Here is a 16,761-nt window from a genome sequence, read left to right as displayed (position 1 = left end):
CATGTCTTACGTTTCAGTAGATTATGCAATTAACTTCGCATCTTTTCAACTGGAGAAACTGTACAAAGTCTAACCTTAAAAAAAATGTAGAGAACACTAGCAAGTACTGTAAAAAGAGAATTTTAAGGGCAAAAAAAAAAAAAAAATCTTAGAATATTACTCAATCCTTTACCTCTCCTGGATTTCACTAATGCAAGAATGCAAACAATTTTATTTCTGATTTTGAAATTTTAACATTACTTTGCTGTAGCTTGAATATACTTTTAAAGTTCCAGAATGCAAAAATCATGTGTTTCATTCACCACTACCCCCAGCACCTTGAAGAGTGCTTAGCATATAGAATGTTCCAAATCAATACTGCTGATAAATAAATCCCACTGCAAATTACTGTCACAGCCTAAAGAACATCTTTGGTTTTACTGAAGTCATGGGTATATTACTGAAAATGGCATGCCTTAAATGGGAAAATGAAATGCATTATTTCCATAGTCCAGATTCAATTTGCTTTTAGTAGCAAGCCTTACTGAAATATATTCACTTATAGGTAAGGGCAGGAAAGAGAGACATCTAGTGGGTGGACGGAAGGAGTAAGCTCAGAAGCCACATCTGCCACTCCTTCCATCTCTTGGCTAAATGTCTGAAGAAGTCATTTGTCAACTTTGTGAAACAGGTCAAAGGCATGTTGCTACTTCAATTTCAAAAAGAATACTAGAATACTAATGACTGAATGAAAAATCTTCCACTTGGGGTTTAAGAAGACATTTCTTTCTCCTTGAGGGGAAAATACATAACACCATTTCATTCATTGTTCTAGTACCCTGAGGAATACTGCCCACAGAGTTGCAACCTCCCACTTTATAGAGGTGAAGAAAGATAGATATATAGAAAAAGACAGTACTGCCCAGACCAAATAATGCTTTCTTTTGAGATATACCAGTGGCAGGGGACTCCACAGACATTCAACTCAGATGTTATCTAAAGGTAAGATCACTAGAAGATCTCTGAGCTTGAGGTCATTAAAACATATATAGACATATAAGGGTTTAAGCATCTGCCATGCGTTTAAGCATCTGCCACATGCCAAGCATTGTATTTTATAACATCATCACAAATTTCCCTTTTATTTGTAGCCTAAAAATGTTTTACCAGTCTTCAAAAGCCAAGTGAGGTACTTTCAAATTCATAAAAGATCCAGTTATGTCACTGGCAAGTTGAACTTTCAGCATTAGTGAAATCAGAAACGAGGTACACAAATTTAGCACCAATGTGGAGATACATAGCCAAAATGTGAAAGGCCTCAAGTATGCCCTGCGGAGAAGCTAAATTGGGCAGTCTGAAATCCCCATAGTTTTTCTGTATATGGAATGTCATTTTTAAGAGCTCATTGCCTATTCATAAAGTCCAATCCAACCTCAAATAGACTGCTGAGTTTTAGGCTCCTGCATTAGCTCAGCACATTAGCCTGGTAACTACCTGGTAACTATAGTATCAGACATGACTTGGTCATCTGATACCTACCTCTAGTAGTCTAGCACAGTAAAGTTGCTATCAGCTTTCCCAATAGAATGAGTCAGAGAAGCTAAGAAATGTTGCCAAACTAATTTTGAAAAAAACATTTAATAAACCATATGCTATTCAGTAAAATATCCAAAGAATTATAACCAATAAGTTCTATTCTGCCACTACCTGTGTGGTCTTTGCAAAGTGACTTTTCCACAATGTTATTTATGTCAATCATGTGTGTGATTTCACTCTGAACTGCATCAACTTTTTCAGCCAATGTTTGTGTTTGAGGGTGTGTTTGAAGGTGTCAGATATCCTTCAGTCTTCTCTCCCACTCTTCTCCTAATCACAATATTCTAATCCCTTCCCCAATTGCTGTAACTCAAGTTGCTTCTGCCATATCTAAAATATCATCCCCACCTACTCTCCCTCTACTAAAACATTCATCTTTCAAGGTTCGGGCTAAGAAAAATCAGTCTACTGCAGTAGAAACTACCCCACCAGTGCTTTAGTCATCTCATGAATGTATACATTATTCCAACTAATCATTATAGCATTTAAAACAAGTCTCAGATTTTCTTGTTGCTCAGGAATTTATTTGGGAAAGATCCCATGTACTCACAATAAGAAAAAGATATGTGGTTCCAATTCCAATATCGACTTTCTAATATAATTCCAAATAAGATTAACAATTTACTGCAACCTTGAATCTTATTAATCAAAAATGGAGGAGGTTTAGAATTAAGTCATCTCTAAATCAAGTGGTTTAACATGGGATCTGGACAATATCAAAATTGTTCAATAAAAGCAAGGCAGAAATTAGGCCTGTTTCTACTGTTAATGTTGAATGTTACATTTCAGGACATGTCAATTACCTTGTACAACAATCTGATTTAGAGCCCATGATCATTTACACTACAGAGACTTCGAAATGACTGAACACTTAGATAGTTATTTAAGACCTACTTCAGAAAAGTTATGATCACTTAGTAATCCCCCACTACTTTACACAGAGTGTCACTTTTAAGGTAGAAACTAGTGCAACAGAGAAAAAGTCATAATTCGGTCATATTTGACAAATATGGGTATTTTGAAGGAACAAAAGTTGTATACTCATGTAATTCAGTTTTATTTTAACATGAAAAATAATTTTTATTTATTCATTCATTCATCAAACACATCTACTAAACAACTACTATATGCCAAGCAATACGTAAGGCACTGGAAATATGAAATGAATAAAGCAGATGCTACTGTCGAATTACTTTCATCTGTTGTTGCAGGTAACATTTAGGTAAAAATTTTAGGAGCAAAGTACTAATTTTTAAACCACAGATCCACTTTTATAAGCCCTACTTTCACCCTACATAGCTGGACTTCTCCCTCTAAACAACTATCACTACCATTTTTATGAAGAGAAATTCCACACTTACTATCTCTCAAATCTTATCTAGGCAAAATATTTGTCCCTCCTCTAAGAGTGCCTTTACTATTAGACTAAGCCAAGGACAGAATATTTATTCATCTTTATGCACAGTACTTGAACCACAATAGACAGTCAATAAATGCTTCTGGGATTGAAGGCTCAAAACCTGATGCAATATATAGGTAATATAAGTGAATGTTGGTGCTTCAATAAAAGGGAAACTTTAATTCAGCATCTTAGTTTTAATGTAATTATAAAAGTCACCAAAAATTGACAGAACACTAGAAAACAAGTAATTGCTAAATCAAAATAGAATATCGTATACTTTTAATCTTTCATTTTTTTTCTTTCAGGTTTTTCAGTTGCCTTCTTTCCTAGATCACATATTTCTATCGTTGTTCCTTTTTTATTGTTCCTGTGACCACTGGAGCACCAATAATAAATCCTTAACTCAAATAGGTTATATTTAATTTCAGCACCCAAGCTCCAAATGCATCAGCTAAACTGGGTTATAGCATGGAGAATACCTCAGACGACCACAGTTTTTAATTTATTTTTGTTAAGATTCTATCAAGACCAAGGCAAATTATAATAAAAGTTCTCATATAAAACAAATTACGTGGAAAAGGATAAACATTTATACAGTACTGAAGCATTATCAACAATGAGTAGCAGAAATTCTTTTTCACTGAAGTCCAAAAGCCATCCCAGCCCTCCAGCAGATCTAAAGATTCTTGCTAAAGGTCAATTCAGGATATAGACTTAATATAAGAACAAAATATTTACTGTCAAGATTTGCTATGAAAGTTCCACATAACTTGTAACAACTCTGTCCTTGGCCAACTATATATACAAGGTGCTGTTACAATGAAATACATTTTAAGGCACAGTATTTCAAACTGAGTAGAACATTTTGCTCCCAGAGTCTGCACAGATTTTGGATTATTTATACCAGCTAATAGAATTAGTACCAATTAACCTGAGTTGGAAATCTGGGTGCTAACAGAGAGACTTCAGAGGGCTATCCAAGGTACTCATGCCTGGTGACTACGAACTACGAAAGATCAGAAAGAATGGGTCACAGGAATCAAGGTTGAGCTGGTAAGAAAAGGGGGAAAAGACTGGACTTCAGTATTGACAGATTAGCCCAGAATGAAGAGGAACAAAAACATCCTTTACTATTATGGTACAAATAAGGTTTTATAACACAAATAATCTTCTCAATAATTTTATAAACATTCTAGTATCATCTTTAGGGCTATCTGAAAGAAGAAGTTTCTATAGACATATTCTCTAGTACTTTTCTGTAGAAATTAAAAATAAAGATCATAATTGGCCTATTATCCCTGTATTTCATATTATTTCTAAAAATATCCTAGAAATATCTGCAAAAATAGTTATTTTAATCTTTTAAGTAGCTGTGAAAACAAACCAAAAAACTGTATTGGGGGTATGAATAACCACTTTATCTCTTACAGAAAAGAAGATAGGTAAGAAGAGGGTGAGTACTTATAGTAGGTGCCATGAATTAATGTCTAAGGGTTAAGATGTGAAATTTGCTCACTTTCTGAAAAGCAGGCATCAACTTAGATAATGATCATTGATTTTATTTGTCTATTACTATTTCCCACTTGATCAAAGCACTGCCTATTAAAAAGGATAAATCAGGTAATACCTTTACTACTACAAATGAATCAATAGAAAAGGCTAGGTTTTGCAGTCAGAATCTATTACACTGCTAATATTGCTATTATTAAGCTACATTATATTATAACAACTCAAAGAAATTGCAGGATAATCCAGCATAATGCCTTTACCTTACATATAAATTGAATCGAGGTCCAGAGAGTTCAAATAATTTGTCTAAAATAATACAAATATATTTTCCAAGTTTTAACAAAAAACAAAGTTCAAGGAGCTATATCATCAATTATCAGAATCAGAATTAAAAATTAAATCACTGGCTTCAGTTGGTGCTTTTAGTACCATGCTCATGTTGCTTGATATCTAATCAGTGTTACAGACTTTTTAGTTCACCTTGGCCAACCTCTACATATTTCCAACTGAAGTTGCTTTAAGTTGAAAAAACGGTATACAATCACAGGGGAGAGATATAAAGAAACAAGAATGCTGCTACCATCCTATTAGGGTTCACTCCTCTAAAAGTAGAGCAAAAGGGATATCAGAAAATACACAAGAAGGGCTGGAGTTTTTTTCCCCAAATAAGTTAAGTGTAAGCTTCAAGAAAGCTTTTGACCTTCATGTTTTTGTAGCAGTTAAGAACACCTCTGTATAATCATGCCTGAGATTGTCATCAAATAGCTTTATAAACATGTCTTTCTAGCTTATTCACTTACTACCCAACCATCGCCGGTGGAAAAGACATATTTATGACAATGCTAACAATATTTTATTGGGCCAGGAGCATGACACCTTTACTGCTTATCAATATAGTTCTTTATCAAAAGATCTTTAATAAAAGCAAAGTGCATAACAGTATATACAGTAACTTCCTATTTGTGTAAAATAAGAAAGCTACGTTTATTTCTACCTACACAGAAAATTACAATACAAGGACATCTAAGACATTCCAAGTAGTCTGTGTAATGATGGAAAAATGAGACAGGCTAGGGAAAAAAAACTTACTTTTGCTAATCTACTCTTTGGTACTGTTTGAATAGTATTTTTATAATGTTTGTGAATTACTTTTCCAAGTAAAAAAAAGGAGACCTTTGATACTGATGATGATACTACTGTAGGATATACAGTTTGTCTTTTACAATCCCATACTCAAAGAATGAAGATTCACAAAAACTATTACAGGATTTTAAATATTCAGATCCACTCTAAACAAAAACTGAAGTTTACTCCCCAATTCTATCTTTATAGTAAAAACAAAAAACTAAACACTTCATATTCTTTCACTTTTGAATAGAAGTATTCTAATCCTAACGTGTTATTTTCAAGAATAATGGAGTTCAAGTGTTCACTGATATTGCTAGTAAAAAGCCTATAAAACATTTCCCATTTTATCTTTCTATAAATAACTGGTAAAATTTTAAGGTCACAAGAAATTTTCTACCATACATATTACAGAGATTTCAGTAACTCCCAAATCTCAACAGAAACAGAAATCATATCACATACATAAAAACAAAATAGAATTACATTACTTAAAAAAAAAAGCATTAGAAAAGGTAATTCAGTTTTAATTTATTTTCATCACTTTTTCTTCATAATCCAGATATTTTAAAATGCAAAGAAAATTAACTTTCAATGATATGTTCAGGGACTGGCACTAAAAAAAAATTTTCAGACTGCAAATGAGTTATACAAATGAAAATATCAAATGGAGATCCAGTTATCAAAATGAAAGCACTCAACATATTAAAAGTTCACAAGTATTTGTATTGAGCACATTAAAAAAGTCAGCTTGCTAACTGTTGTGATTTTAAAGAACTACTGCAGAAGTCTGAAGAAAATGGATTTATTAGTTAACTTATAAAGAGATTAAAGAGCCTGAAACAAGTATTAAAAAGAAATTTGTGCCTTTATTAGAATGTTGTTAGGCTTTAAATATGCCAATTTTGATAAATTATTGTTGTTGTTTTGTTTTTTTATAAGAAATGACACTACAGAACTGCAATACTGGTCCAACACTCTTGTCTTTACTCTTCTTTTAAAGCAAGAAACAGAATGCGAGTAATCAGAAAGCACTAGCAGGCATCAGTTAATCCAAGATACTAGCTCTTAGTTCCAAAAGCACTTGCAAAGAAAACCTTTTGGGTGGAAGGGGTAGAGAGGGATGGAAGCACTCCATAATAACTGGAATCCCATGAGTGTGTACGCCAAGTCTCATGAGGCTATTTTTTGAATTTATCCTTTACTTGGTCATGGTTTTTTCCCTCAAATACAATTTTTCTTTGACTTTTTTTCCTCAAAGTATAAAAAGTATGAAATATAAACAAGCTCTTGCACTGCACACTTAGAAGTGTACAATTCAAGCATTATAGAGCTATCTACACACTGATAAATCCCATCGAATCTTGGATAATTCATTAATATACAAAATATTAGGGCACAGAAAGAACTAAAACCCACTTCTTTTTGTTACACATAAGATTCAAATAGTCAATCTAAAGAAAAACACAATCACTTTCGCTCTCTTCTACATCTGCATGGTGATACACTTATTAAAATATTCCTGTATAATCATGTTTGGTGTTACTATTTCAAGTTAGGTTTAAAACCTCAAAACCAGCCATCCAGACAAAACAGGTAATCAGAAAGATTATCTCTTCCCCACCTCCCTAACCCCAATAACTATGAAGCCAATTTTACGACATGACTCCAAACACTGGATTGTGACGACAAATGCTAGGTCCAATTTCTTCATAATCCTTTTTGGTGTGGCATACTTGGTAGAACTCAGGCTGAAAACAAAAAATATGTATTTTTATAAGGATCAAAAATCTACCATCTTGAAGGTATACTGAAATAAACTTTAAGAGTGATGCTTTAAAATAGATGTTAAGTCTAAAATGTTTATTACTAGTCCATTCATGGCATGAAAGCTTAGAAATTCTAGCAGCCATGACTTAAAACCAGCTATAAATCTTTATCGGAACTCCAAAAGAGCAATTAACTCCTGTCCCCAATCCTTGTCTCACACACCTGCTGCGAGGATTCCGAAATTTTGAAAAATGGAAGGTTCTCAAATGTCTAGTCTGTTCTGTTGAGACTTTCCCATACTTTCATTGCACCAATAATGTAAAGAAGCGGCATTCGCCTAACTACAGATAAACTACTCCTAGTCATGCTATGACTATTTTTTGTCTAGTTCTAAGAAATGTCTAGATCATTTGCCTTCCTCACTCAAGGTCTGGAAAAGATAAGACTGTTCCATGCTGTGTTACCTCATTTCTCAAGGCAAAGTCACAAACTCAACTAGGTTATATGGCCCAATAGAAGAAGACCAAAATTGAGGAAGAAAATAACTTTCACCTCCTATGTTTGAAATGGTTTTAAATCCAAAGTTGTACAGTTATTCAATAATTCCGATAAAAGCTCCTTCATTTTAATATTCCACGCACTACCAGAACAAAGCACCAATACTTCCTAGGTTAATGGTATTAGAACACTAGAACACCTTTTAAGGGGGCTTTAAAGACATTTTAATTTGGGGACAGGATTCTTAGAATAATTCCCTTTATTCAGTGTAAAACATCATACTGTCTATGCAATCAAACTTAGCTTTTACCTTAATGTTTTTAAATACTTAAACAGAACAAACAAGGACCTTCTGATGACTAAATTACCAGTTTTAATAGAACTTTCCCTACAGATAAACTTTAAAACATAGTATAAAATGGTCACTCTAAAATGTCTTGCAAGCTAAAAAAGAAAAAAATTAAATTCAAATGACTTCCAATTAAATTTAAATTACTTCCAATTTTTAAAATACTACAAACACATATATACAAAGTTTCCTATTATTTTTAGATACAATTTAAAGGAATTTGCTTTGTTCTTCTCTAAGTACTGATGGACTCTTCTATCTTAAACATATATATATATATAAATTTAAACTAAGCTTCAGTCAGGTGCAGCAGCTCACACCTGTAAACTCAGCGCTCTTTGGGAGGCTGAGGTGGGAGGATCACTTGAGCCCAGGAGTTTGAGACCAGCCTGGCAACATAGTAAGACCTCATCTCAATAAAAATAATAATAATAATAATAAAGGCCAGGAGCAGTGGCTCACGCCTGTAATCCCAACACTTTGGGAGGCCAAGGTGGGCGGATCACCCAAGGTCAGGAGTTCGAGAGTAACCTAGCCAACATGATGAAACCCAGTATCTGCTAAAAATGCAATATTAGCCAGGTGTGGTGGCGCAAGCCTGTAGTCCCAGCTACTTGGGAGGCTGAGGCAGGAGAATCACTTTAACCCAGGAGGTGGAGGTTGCAATGAGCCAAGATCATGCCATTCATTGCACTCCAGCCTGGGTGACAAGAGTGAATCTCCACCTCAAAAATAAATAAATAAAATAATAATGATAAAATAAAATAAAAGTAAGCTTCATCACACTCACCGTGGAAGCCAGCATTGATCCTCCAAACCAAACTGCATATCGCTGCATGTGGTGTGTAATGACTTGTACATCAATAGGTTTTGGCTAAAGAAAGACATAGTAAGATCATCTTCATAGTAAATTCAAATAACAATTTCTGTGTCGTTTAACCTTAAATGTACATATACAAAAATAATATCTGTACTGAATTCAGGTGGTATCTTACAAACCAGAAACAACTGAGATTGGCTGTCTCAGAGGAAAGGGGTTGGGAACACTGTGGAAGAGATAGGGAGGGAACAGAGCAGAATAAATGGAAGGGAAGTAGCAATGAGCACACGTTTTATACAGCTCTGACTTTAAGAATCTAAATGTTAGTGTTTTACATATTAAAAAATAACACCTTAAAAGAAGGGGAGGTTGGGGCAAAACAAAGTACAACAAAAGCAAATTAAACTAATTGTACTTTTTTTCAAACATAAGCACACTAAGGTGAGGAAAGGGACTAACCCAAGCAACTTGTGAACACAGTATTTTGAATCTTATAAGCCTTCAGGCTGAAGATAAAATATAAGCAAATATTGAACTATAGTTTTGGTTCTATTTTTCACAGTGGTGTGGATTAACAATTCTGAAACTATTATATACATATTCCAAGATTAAGCAAAAACATAAATATATTACAGATAATAGGAGCCAGGTTTCTCACTGTCAGAGAAGGGCATTACAACACGGAAGGGGAGAAAACTAGAGTGAACCTTCTGTAACTTGAGACATCTGTAAAAATTCATGGTTTTAATTTATGTCGAGAATTAGATATAGATGTATAGACACACACACACACCCCTAGCTCTCATCACTGAAAAGGCCTAGACTCAGTGATACCCCAGCAGCAATGAGCACAAAGCTTGGTTTCTTAGTAACGTTCTCCACTAAAAGGAACAAGACAAGGTGTCTTGAAGAAAGAAAAGGAGAAAAAAAGGGCTGATTCCAGGGCCAGAAAAGAGAAAGTACAAGATCAGCCTGAAACACCTTGCTGTGCCAGGAAGTACAGAAGTAGGCAAAAAAAGATGTGGCTGCATAAAAAAAAAATCTAAGAGCCATTTGAATAACAGCCACTGGTCAAATCTGAAAAAAAAAAGTGGCATTAAAATTAATGATGAGTGGTATTACTGATATTATGATATCACAGTGATATTAAAGATATAGACCACAAAATGAGAAATCAGGAGTTCATATAGATATTACTAAAAGAATAAATGAATGTGGAAGAATGGAAAACTCTTGCTTATAGTAAAACAAGACTTAAAAACATAGAAGGAATGATGGAAATTGCAAAACGCCATTTAGCAACTACCACAGTAATAACTGTTTTAGGAAAGAATCACAATGGATGCGAAAAACTAGTGATTGAAACTTTAACAAGAAACAGGATAGTCTGAAAGTGTCTCCTCATAAGATTCTTATTAAATATAAAGGAAAACATAATAACTTTATAGTGAAAAAATCTGGCAGACACACCTTCAACCAAAAGCTCAAAATTCACACACAGGACAAATTCTATCATGTGTCTACTGATACAACGCACTAAAAATGATACAATATCAATTCTATGGCATCACTGCCAAAAGTATATAATGTGAACCTACTCGAGCAGAAATATTAAACAAACCCAAGCTGAAGGATATGCTACAAAATAAATGACTGTACTCTTCAAAAATGTTACATTCATTCATGAAAGACAAAAAACATTGAGTATGTAACAGATTGAAGCAAGACAGTAAGTAAATGAAACATGCAATCCTTGATTGGATCCTGGATAAGGGGGAAAAAGGTATTTTGTTTTCCTTTTGTTATAAGGGACATTAGTGAAACAACCGGTAAAATTAGAATCAGTTCTATAACTAGATAACACTGGATCAAGGTTAATTTCATGATTTTGATAATTGTAATATGTTCTTGATTTTAGAAATATACTAAAATGTTTGGGGATAATGAACCATCATATCTACAATTTAGTGTGTGTGTGTGTGTGTGTGTGTGTGTGTGTGTACACACACATATTTATAGAGACAGAATGATATGGCTTTTTTCAAAGCTGTTTGGTTGCCATTAAAAATTACAGACTGAAGGAGAATAAAGCCAGAGACAGATAGATAGATAAAGACATGCTATTAAGACCTATAAAAGTTAAGAGCAAGTAAAACTAAGGTGAAGAAGGCAGAGTCCTCCAAAACACAAGGTTTTTCCTATACGTGATGAGCATCCCAAGTCTGAAAATCCAAAATGCTCCAAGATCCAAAAACTTTTTGAGCACCAACATGATGTTCAAAGGAAATGCTCAGGATTTCAGATTTCTGGATTAAGGATATTGAACCAGTATATAATGCAAGTACTCCAAAATCCAGAAATACTCAAAACCTGAAACACTTCTGGTATGAAGCAATTCAAAAAAGGGACACCCAACCTGTTTCTTTCGATATGTCGATACAGTACTGATCACTGGGTAACTTTATTTATTTACAAGTGTAAAAAGAGCTTAAAAATGTTAAACAATCTTACTTTATTAAAATACTATACTCAAAAATATACAGCATTGTTTTGTACTTATATATCTGTAATGAGTTATTAAAAACTAAACGACTACTTAATACATCCATAACCACACCATTAGGACAATCAACTTCAATCTTTTTAAGTATTCTAACAAAAAAAACAGAACATGCACTATGTTCATTCACTTAATCAATGTGATTAGTAGGATTCTCAGTACAGAGAATTTATACTTGCAAAACCCAATAACTTCTTTTTTAGGTAGGAGGTAGGGTAGATAGATATGTGGGTAAGGGGAGTAGATGGATGGGCAAATGAATGGATGACTAGGGGTGGGCTGGTGGTTTGGCTGGTTGGGAAGGGGATGCAAAAGCAAATGCAACATTTTAGAAGTCTATTGAGTAGACTTCCTGAAGTGTGAAGTCATGACATTATAGGGACAGAGTTCAATATTTTGCCTTCCACCCAAAACATACACTTTTTACTGCATTCCTAGGGATAGGTTTACTCAAGATAATCAAAATATAGGCACTGACAACAGTCAGCCATCATGCAATTTCTCAACAATCAGCAAACCCTAGAGTGTTGTGCTTTACTTTTAAGTAATTCTGAATGATTGTGGAGGTCTCAGATAAAGTCCTAATTCTTGGTAATCTTCCAAGCAGAAGGTGTTTTATTCAGCATGAAATACCTTTTTTCAAAATACCTTTTTTCAAACAGCTTTGAAAAAAGCCATATCATTCCTCTAAATCAATGTTCTGCTTCAATATTTAACAAGGATGAAAAAAATGAAAAATCTATCTCTAAATATAGAAAGTAGACATCTAAGAATTTTAAATTAATTCTGATTTTTTTTTAACCTCAAGCCTAAAGGTCCAGGACATGTAATACAAAGGTTACTTTGTTAAACCACCAATTTGATTGCACACTTTGAGGTTGCTATGTGGAAGCTAAAGTCAGTTTTTGAGAGCAAGCTTGACTACTCAACAATGGCATCAATCTCAACTCAGCTTTGTTGTCCTTCTATAGTATATAAAATTTTGTGGATCCATAATTAATTTTGTTGGTGTATGCAAAGAAATCTACTATATTAATTATCTATGAGAGGTATTTAAAAAAAAGTCTTTCCACAGGTATTACTAAGAATTATTTTCCAGAAATACAGACGATATCCTAAAAAAATCAAATGATCCAGAATATCACAGACATAAATCTATAACATTAACCATTTCCATTAGAATACCTGACAAGTTCCTCTTATTTTCCTAAATCAGAGTGAATGTTGGCAAATATCTCTCATTCCAATCAAGGAAGGCACCCTCAACCTTCTCAAGAATAATCGGGAAAACCAACCTTCAATCTACCGCCACTCAATTCCTCACTTAATTTCAGCCGGGCATCTACAGTTCTTTTCAAATCTCTTTGCAAGCGACGTCCAAAGTCCCTGAACATGGTTGAACCTCCAGAGAGGACAATATTCTAGTGGAGAGAAAATAAACATAATATTTAAAAAGAGAAAACTTTAAAGATATAATACACAGTACTGAAATGCTATTATATCCTTTTTATGAGAGGTGTTTAAGTTTTTTTAAAGCAAGACCTTGAATAACAATTTTGCTATAAATACCTTGTAGAGAGGACGTCTGACATCAATAGGACAATTCTGAATTACTTCATCTACAACTTCTGAGATAGGTTGTGTAAAGTCTGGATTAGCAAACTGAAAAATAAGTTGGATATATAATAGAGATTATATCACTACTGACAAATATCACAATAAAAGGTTAAACAAAGTTTTCAGTTCAAAAACAAAAGGCCTTTTAGAAACTACTAACACTGGTCTCTAACAGATTCAGATTGAAGACACTGAAATCAGAGAAAACTCAAATATATATGCCATTTTATAACTATCAGAATAGTAAACATGTAAAGTCATACATATACTATGAGCTGGCAAAAATCTGGGTAAATGGAAACTTTCATATAACGCTGTGAGAGTATACGCTGATGTAACCACTAAGGAGAAAAATTTGGCAATAATAAAATAGTGACGTGGTCTGGCTCTGTGTCCCCACCCAAATCTCATCTTGAATTGTAATCCCATAATTTCCACGTGTTGTGGGAGGGACCTGGTGAGAGATGATTGAATCATGAGGGTGGTTTCCCCCACACTGTTCTCATGGAGTGAGTAAGTTGCACAAGGTCTGATGGTTTTATCAGGGATTTCTGCTTTTGCATCTTCCTCATTCTCTCTTTACCTGCTGCCATCATGTAAGACAGGACTTGCTCCTCCTTGCCTTCTGCCACGATTGTGAGGCTTCCCCAGCCACGTGGAACCGTAGTCCAATTAAACATCTTTCTTTTATAAATTGCCCAGTCTCAGGTATGTCTTTATCAGCAGTATGAAAACAGACTAATACAAATAGCTAATAAAATTTTAAATGCGCATACCAGTAACTCCACTTCTTAGAACAAACCCTGAAGAAACTCCCCAAACAGGTATGCTATTACATACGCATATTTACTATAGCCTTGTTTCTAAGAGGAAAAACCCATAAGTCCATCAATAAGGGATGAAATAAACAAATGTGGTCTAATCTCATTATTCATGATTCCATATCTGTGAATTTACCTACTCGCTAAAACATATTTATAACTCCCCAAATCAAAATACGGTTATTCATGGACATGCACATGTGTAGAGCAACAAAAATTTGAGTCCACTGATGTGCACATTCCCCATTGAGGTTGAACAAGATGATACTCTGCTATCTAGTTTCAGCTCTCATACTATAAACAAGTGTCCTTTTCACAGTTCTATTTAGTGACACAGTTTTCATATTTTTGTTAGTGATTTCATTATTTAAAATGGCCCCCCAAGCATACTGCTGAAGTGCTGGCTAGTAAACACAAGGAGGCTGTGATGTGTCTTACAGAGAAAAAGCAAGTTAGATAGCTTTGTTCAGACATGTGTTTTAGTGCTATTGAATATAAATGAATATACTAAAATAATATACTAAATGCAGTGCCCTAAAAAGAAACACACATGAAACAAGGGTATACATTAATGGGATAACAAAAATGTTACCAGAGGCTCAAAGAAACCTAATACTGTATTTCCCCGAGGAGCAATAGCTAGCTCAGTGTTCACTAATTCAGTGCTCTCAAGAACTTTTTGGCACATCTACTTTGAATAACAAACATCAGCTATATATTCAAACGATGATATACCATAGTCAAAATAAACTTACTATTTCCAAACAGCTGGCACTCAAGAAAAACACACTTTTTAAAAAACTAACTTAAAAACAAAAACAAAAAACAACTTGATGCTGGGCATGGTGGCTCACACTTATAATCCCGGTGCTTTGGGAGGCCAAGGCAGGACGATTGCTTGAGACCCAGAGTTTGACACCAGCCTGGGCAACATAGTAAGACCCTGTCTCTACAAAAAATTTAAAAACTAGCTGGGCATGGTGGCACACACCTGTAGTTCCAGCTACTTGAGAGGCTGAGGAAGAAGGATTGCTTGACCCTAGGAATTCAAGGTTACACTGAGTTATGATCACACCACTGCACTCCAGCCTGGGTGACAGAGAGAGACTCTGTCTCTAAATAAATAATCAAAATCTAGCTCTCATTAGTCAAAAACAAACAAGTATTGTATATCTCCTCAGCCACTCATTTTTATAATTAGGTTGTCCTAATTGAGAGACAATATTCCTTTATTTATTAAACTGAGTCTATAACTGTACTGATAATTATTAGGCATGTGTCAATTTTTTCTTTTTTTTTTGAGACCAAGTCTCGATCTGACACCCAGGCTGGAGTGCAGTGGCGCAATCTTGGCTCACTGCAACCTCTTCCTCCCGGGTTCAAGTAATTCTCCTACCTCAGCCTCCCAAGTAGCTGGGATGACAGGCGCCCACCACCACCCCCGGCTAATTTTTGTATTTTTAGTAGAGAGGGGGTTTCGCCATGTTGGCCAGGCTGATCTCGAACTCCTGACCTCAGGTGATCCACCTGCCTCAGCCTCCCAAAATGCTGGGATTATAGGTGTTAGCCACCACGCCCGGACGTTTTCCAGTTTTTAAGATTAGTTCTAAATTATTTACAGGCTGTGCATACAATGAAAAGAGATTTAATGTTATCAAAGTGACACATACTGATACAAAATCTTTTAATTTAGATCATGCAAAACATCACTAAGAAAGATTCTACTGACCTTTATTATCATAATAAAAGAAAAGAACCTGGCAGCCAAAATCTATCTTTTTGAAGCATGCTGAGGAGTGTACATAAGGAATTCTGAGAGGAATATACACTGGGTATGAAAATGTGGCTCATACTGAGCCTTTAGAACCCAACCTACAGACTAGGGTAAATTTTATCTGTCAGGGAAAATAGAATAGAGCTCAACTCAGCTGGCTCTGTAAGTAATTTAAAGACAAGCTCATGTGCTGGCAGAAAATGACTTAGTTACTGATTAAGTGGAGTGAGCAGCAGAATCAGAATCCTAAAAATTTTATTTTCCATGAACACATCCATGATCTTCGACAATCATTTTCAGCTTCACACTGCGAAATCTTCTAAAGAGCCTTCAGTTCTCAAAGCACTGTATTTTTATGATCCCATAGTGACACTTTAACCCGAGAACCTATCATTTGCTTTAACTATAAAAAATTTACTTCTCCAAAATCTGTACAGAGAATATTAACAACCTGACAAAAACGTGTTCCATAATACTCATTTTTAAAAGTGTATCAAATTGCTAACACAGAACTTGTAAATTCTTTACATCGTCCTTTGTTGGCTATACCCTTCAGTATTTGCCTAAAACAATAACACACACACACACACACACATTAACCTTCCCATAGTCCTTTTCCTACCTATAAGATAGTTTATCTGCTATACTATGTTCAAGCAAAAGGAACAAATAAGGTTATTCAGTACTGTGCTATATCTCTGTGCCTTTTTTTTTTTAGATGGAGTCTCGCTCTGTTGCCCAGGCTGGAGTGCAGTGGCGCCACCTAGGCTCACTGCAACCTCCGCCTCCCGGGTTCAAGTGATTCTCCTGCCTCGGCCTCCCGAGTACCTGGGATTACAGGCACCCGCCACCATGCCTGACTAATTTTTGTATTTTTAGTAGAGATGGAGTTTCACCATTTTGGCCAGGCTGATCTCGATCTCCTGATCTCGTGATGCACC

The 16,761-nt window shown here is 34.9% G+C and overlaps 1 protein-coding gene across 1 annotated transcript in view; it reads right to left on the bottom strand.

The window, feature by feature from the left end:
• Positions 1-6,460: 6,460 nt before the first annotated feature.
• ACTR3 (actin related protein 3) overlaps positions 6,461-16,761 on the bottom strand; it is a 73,414-nt gene continuing 63,113 nt past the window's right edge. The window contains exons 9-12 of the mRNA XM_032145951.2: positions 13,178-13,270; positions 12,904-13,029; positions 9,019-9,102; positions 6,461-7,362 (exon numbers count right to left, since the gene is read on the bottom strand). Of these exons, the coding sequence (XP_032001842.1) occupies positions 7,267-7,362; positions 9,019-9,102; positions 12,904-13,029; positions 13,178-13,270 (399 nt within the window). The 3' untranslated portion in view covers positions 6,461-7,266. The remainder of the gene's footprint in view (positions 7,363-9,018; positions 9,103-12,903; positions 13,030-13,177; positions 13,271-16,761) is intronic.

The sequence above is a fragment of the Hylobates moloch genome, unplaced genomic scaffold, assembly GCF_009828535.3.
Source record: "Hylobates moloch isolate HMO894 unplaced genomic scaffold, HMol_V3 SCAFFOLD_24, whole genome shotgun sequence".
Lineage (NCBI taxonomy): Eukaryota > Metazoa > Chordata > Mammalia > Primates > Hylobatidae > Hylobates > Hylobates moloch.
This window is presented reverse-complemented; position numbering and strand designations above follow the sequence as displayed.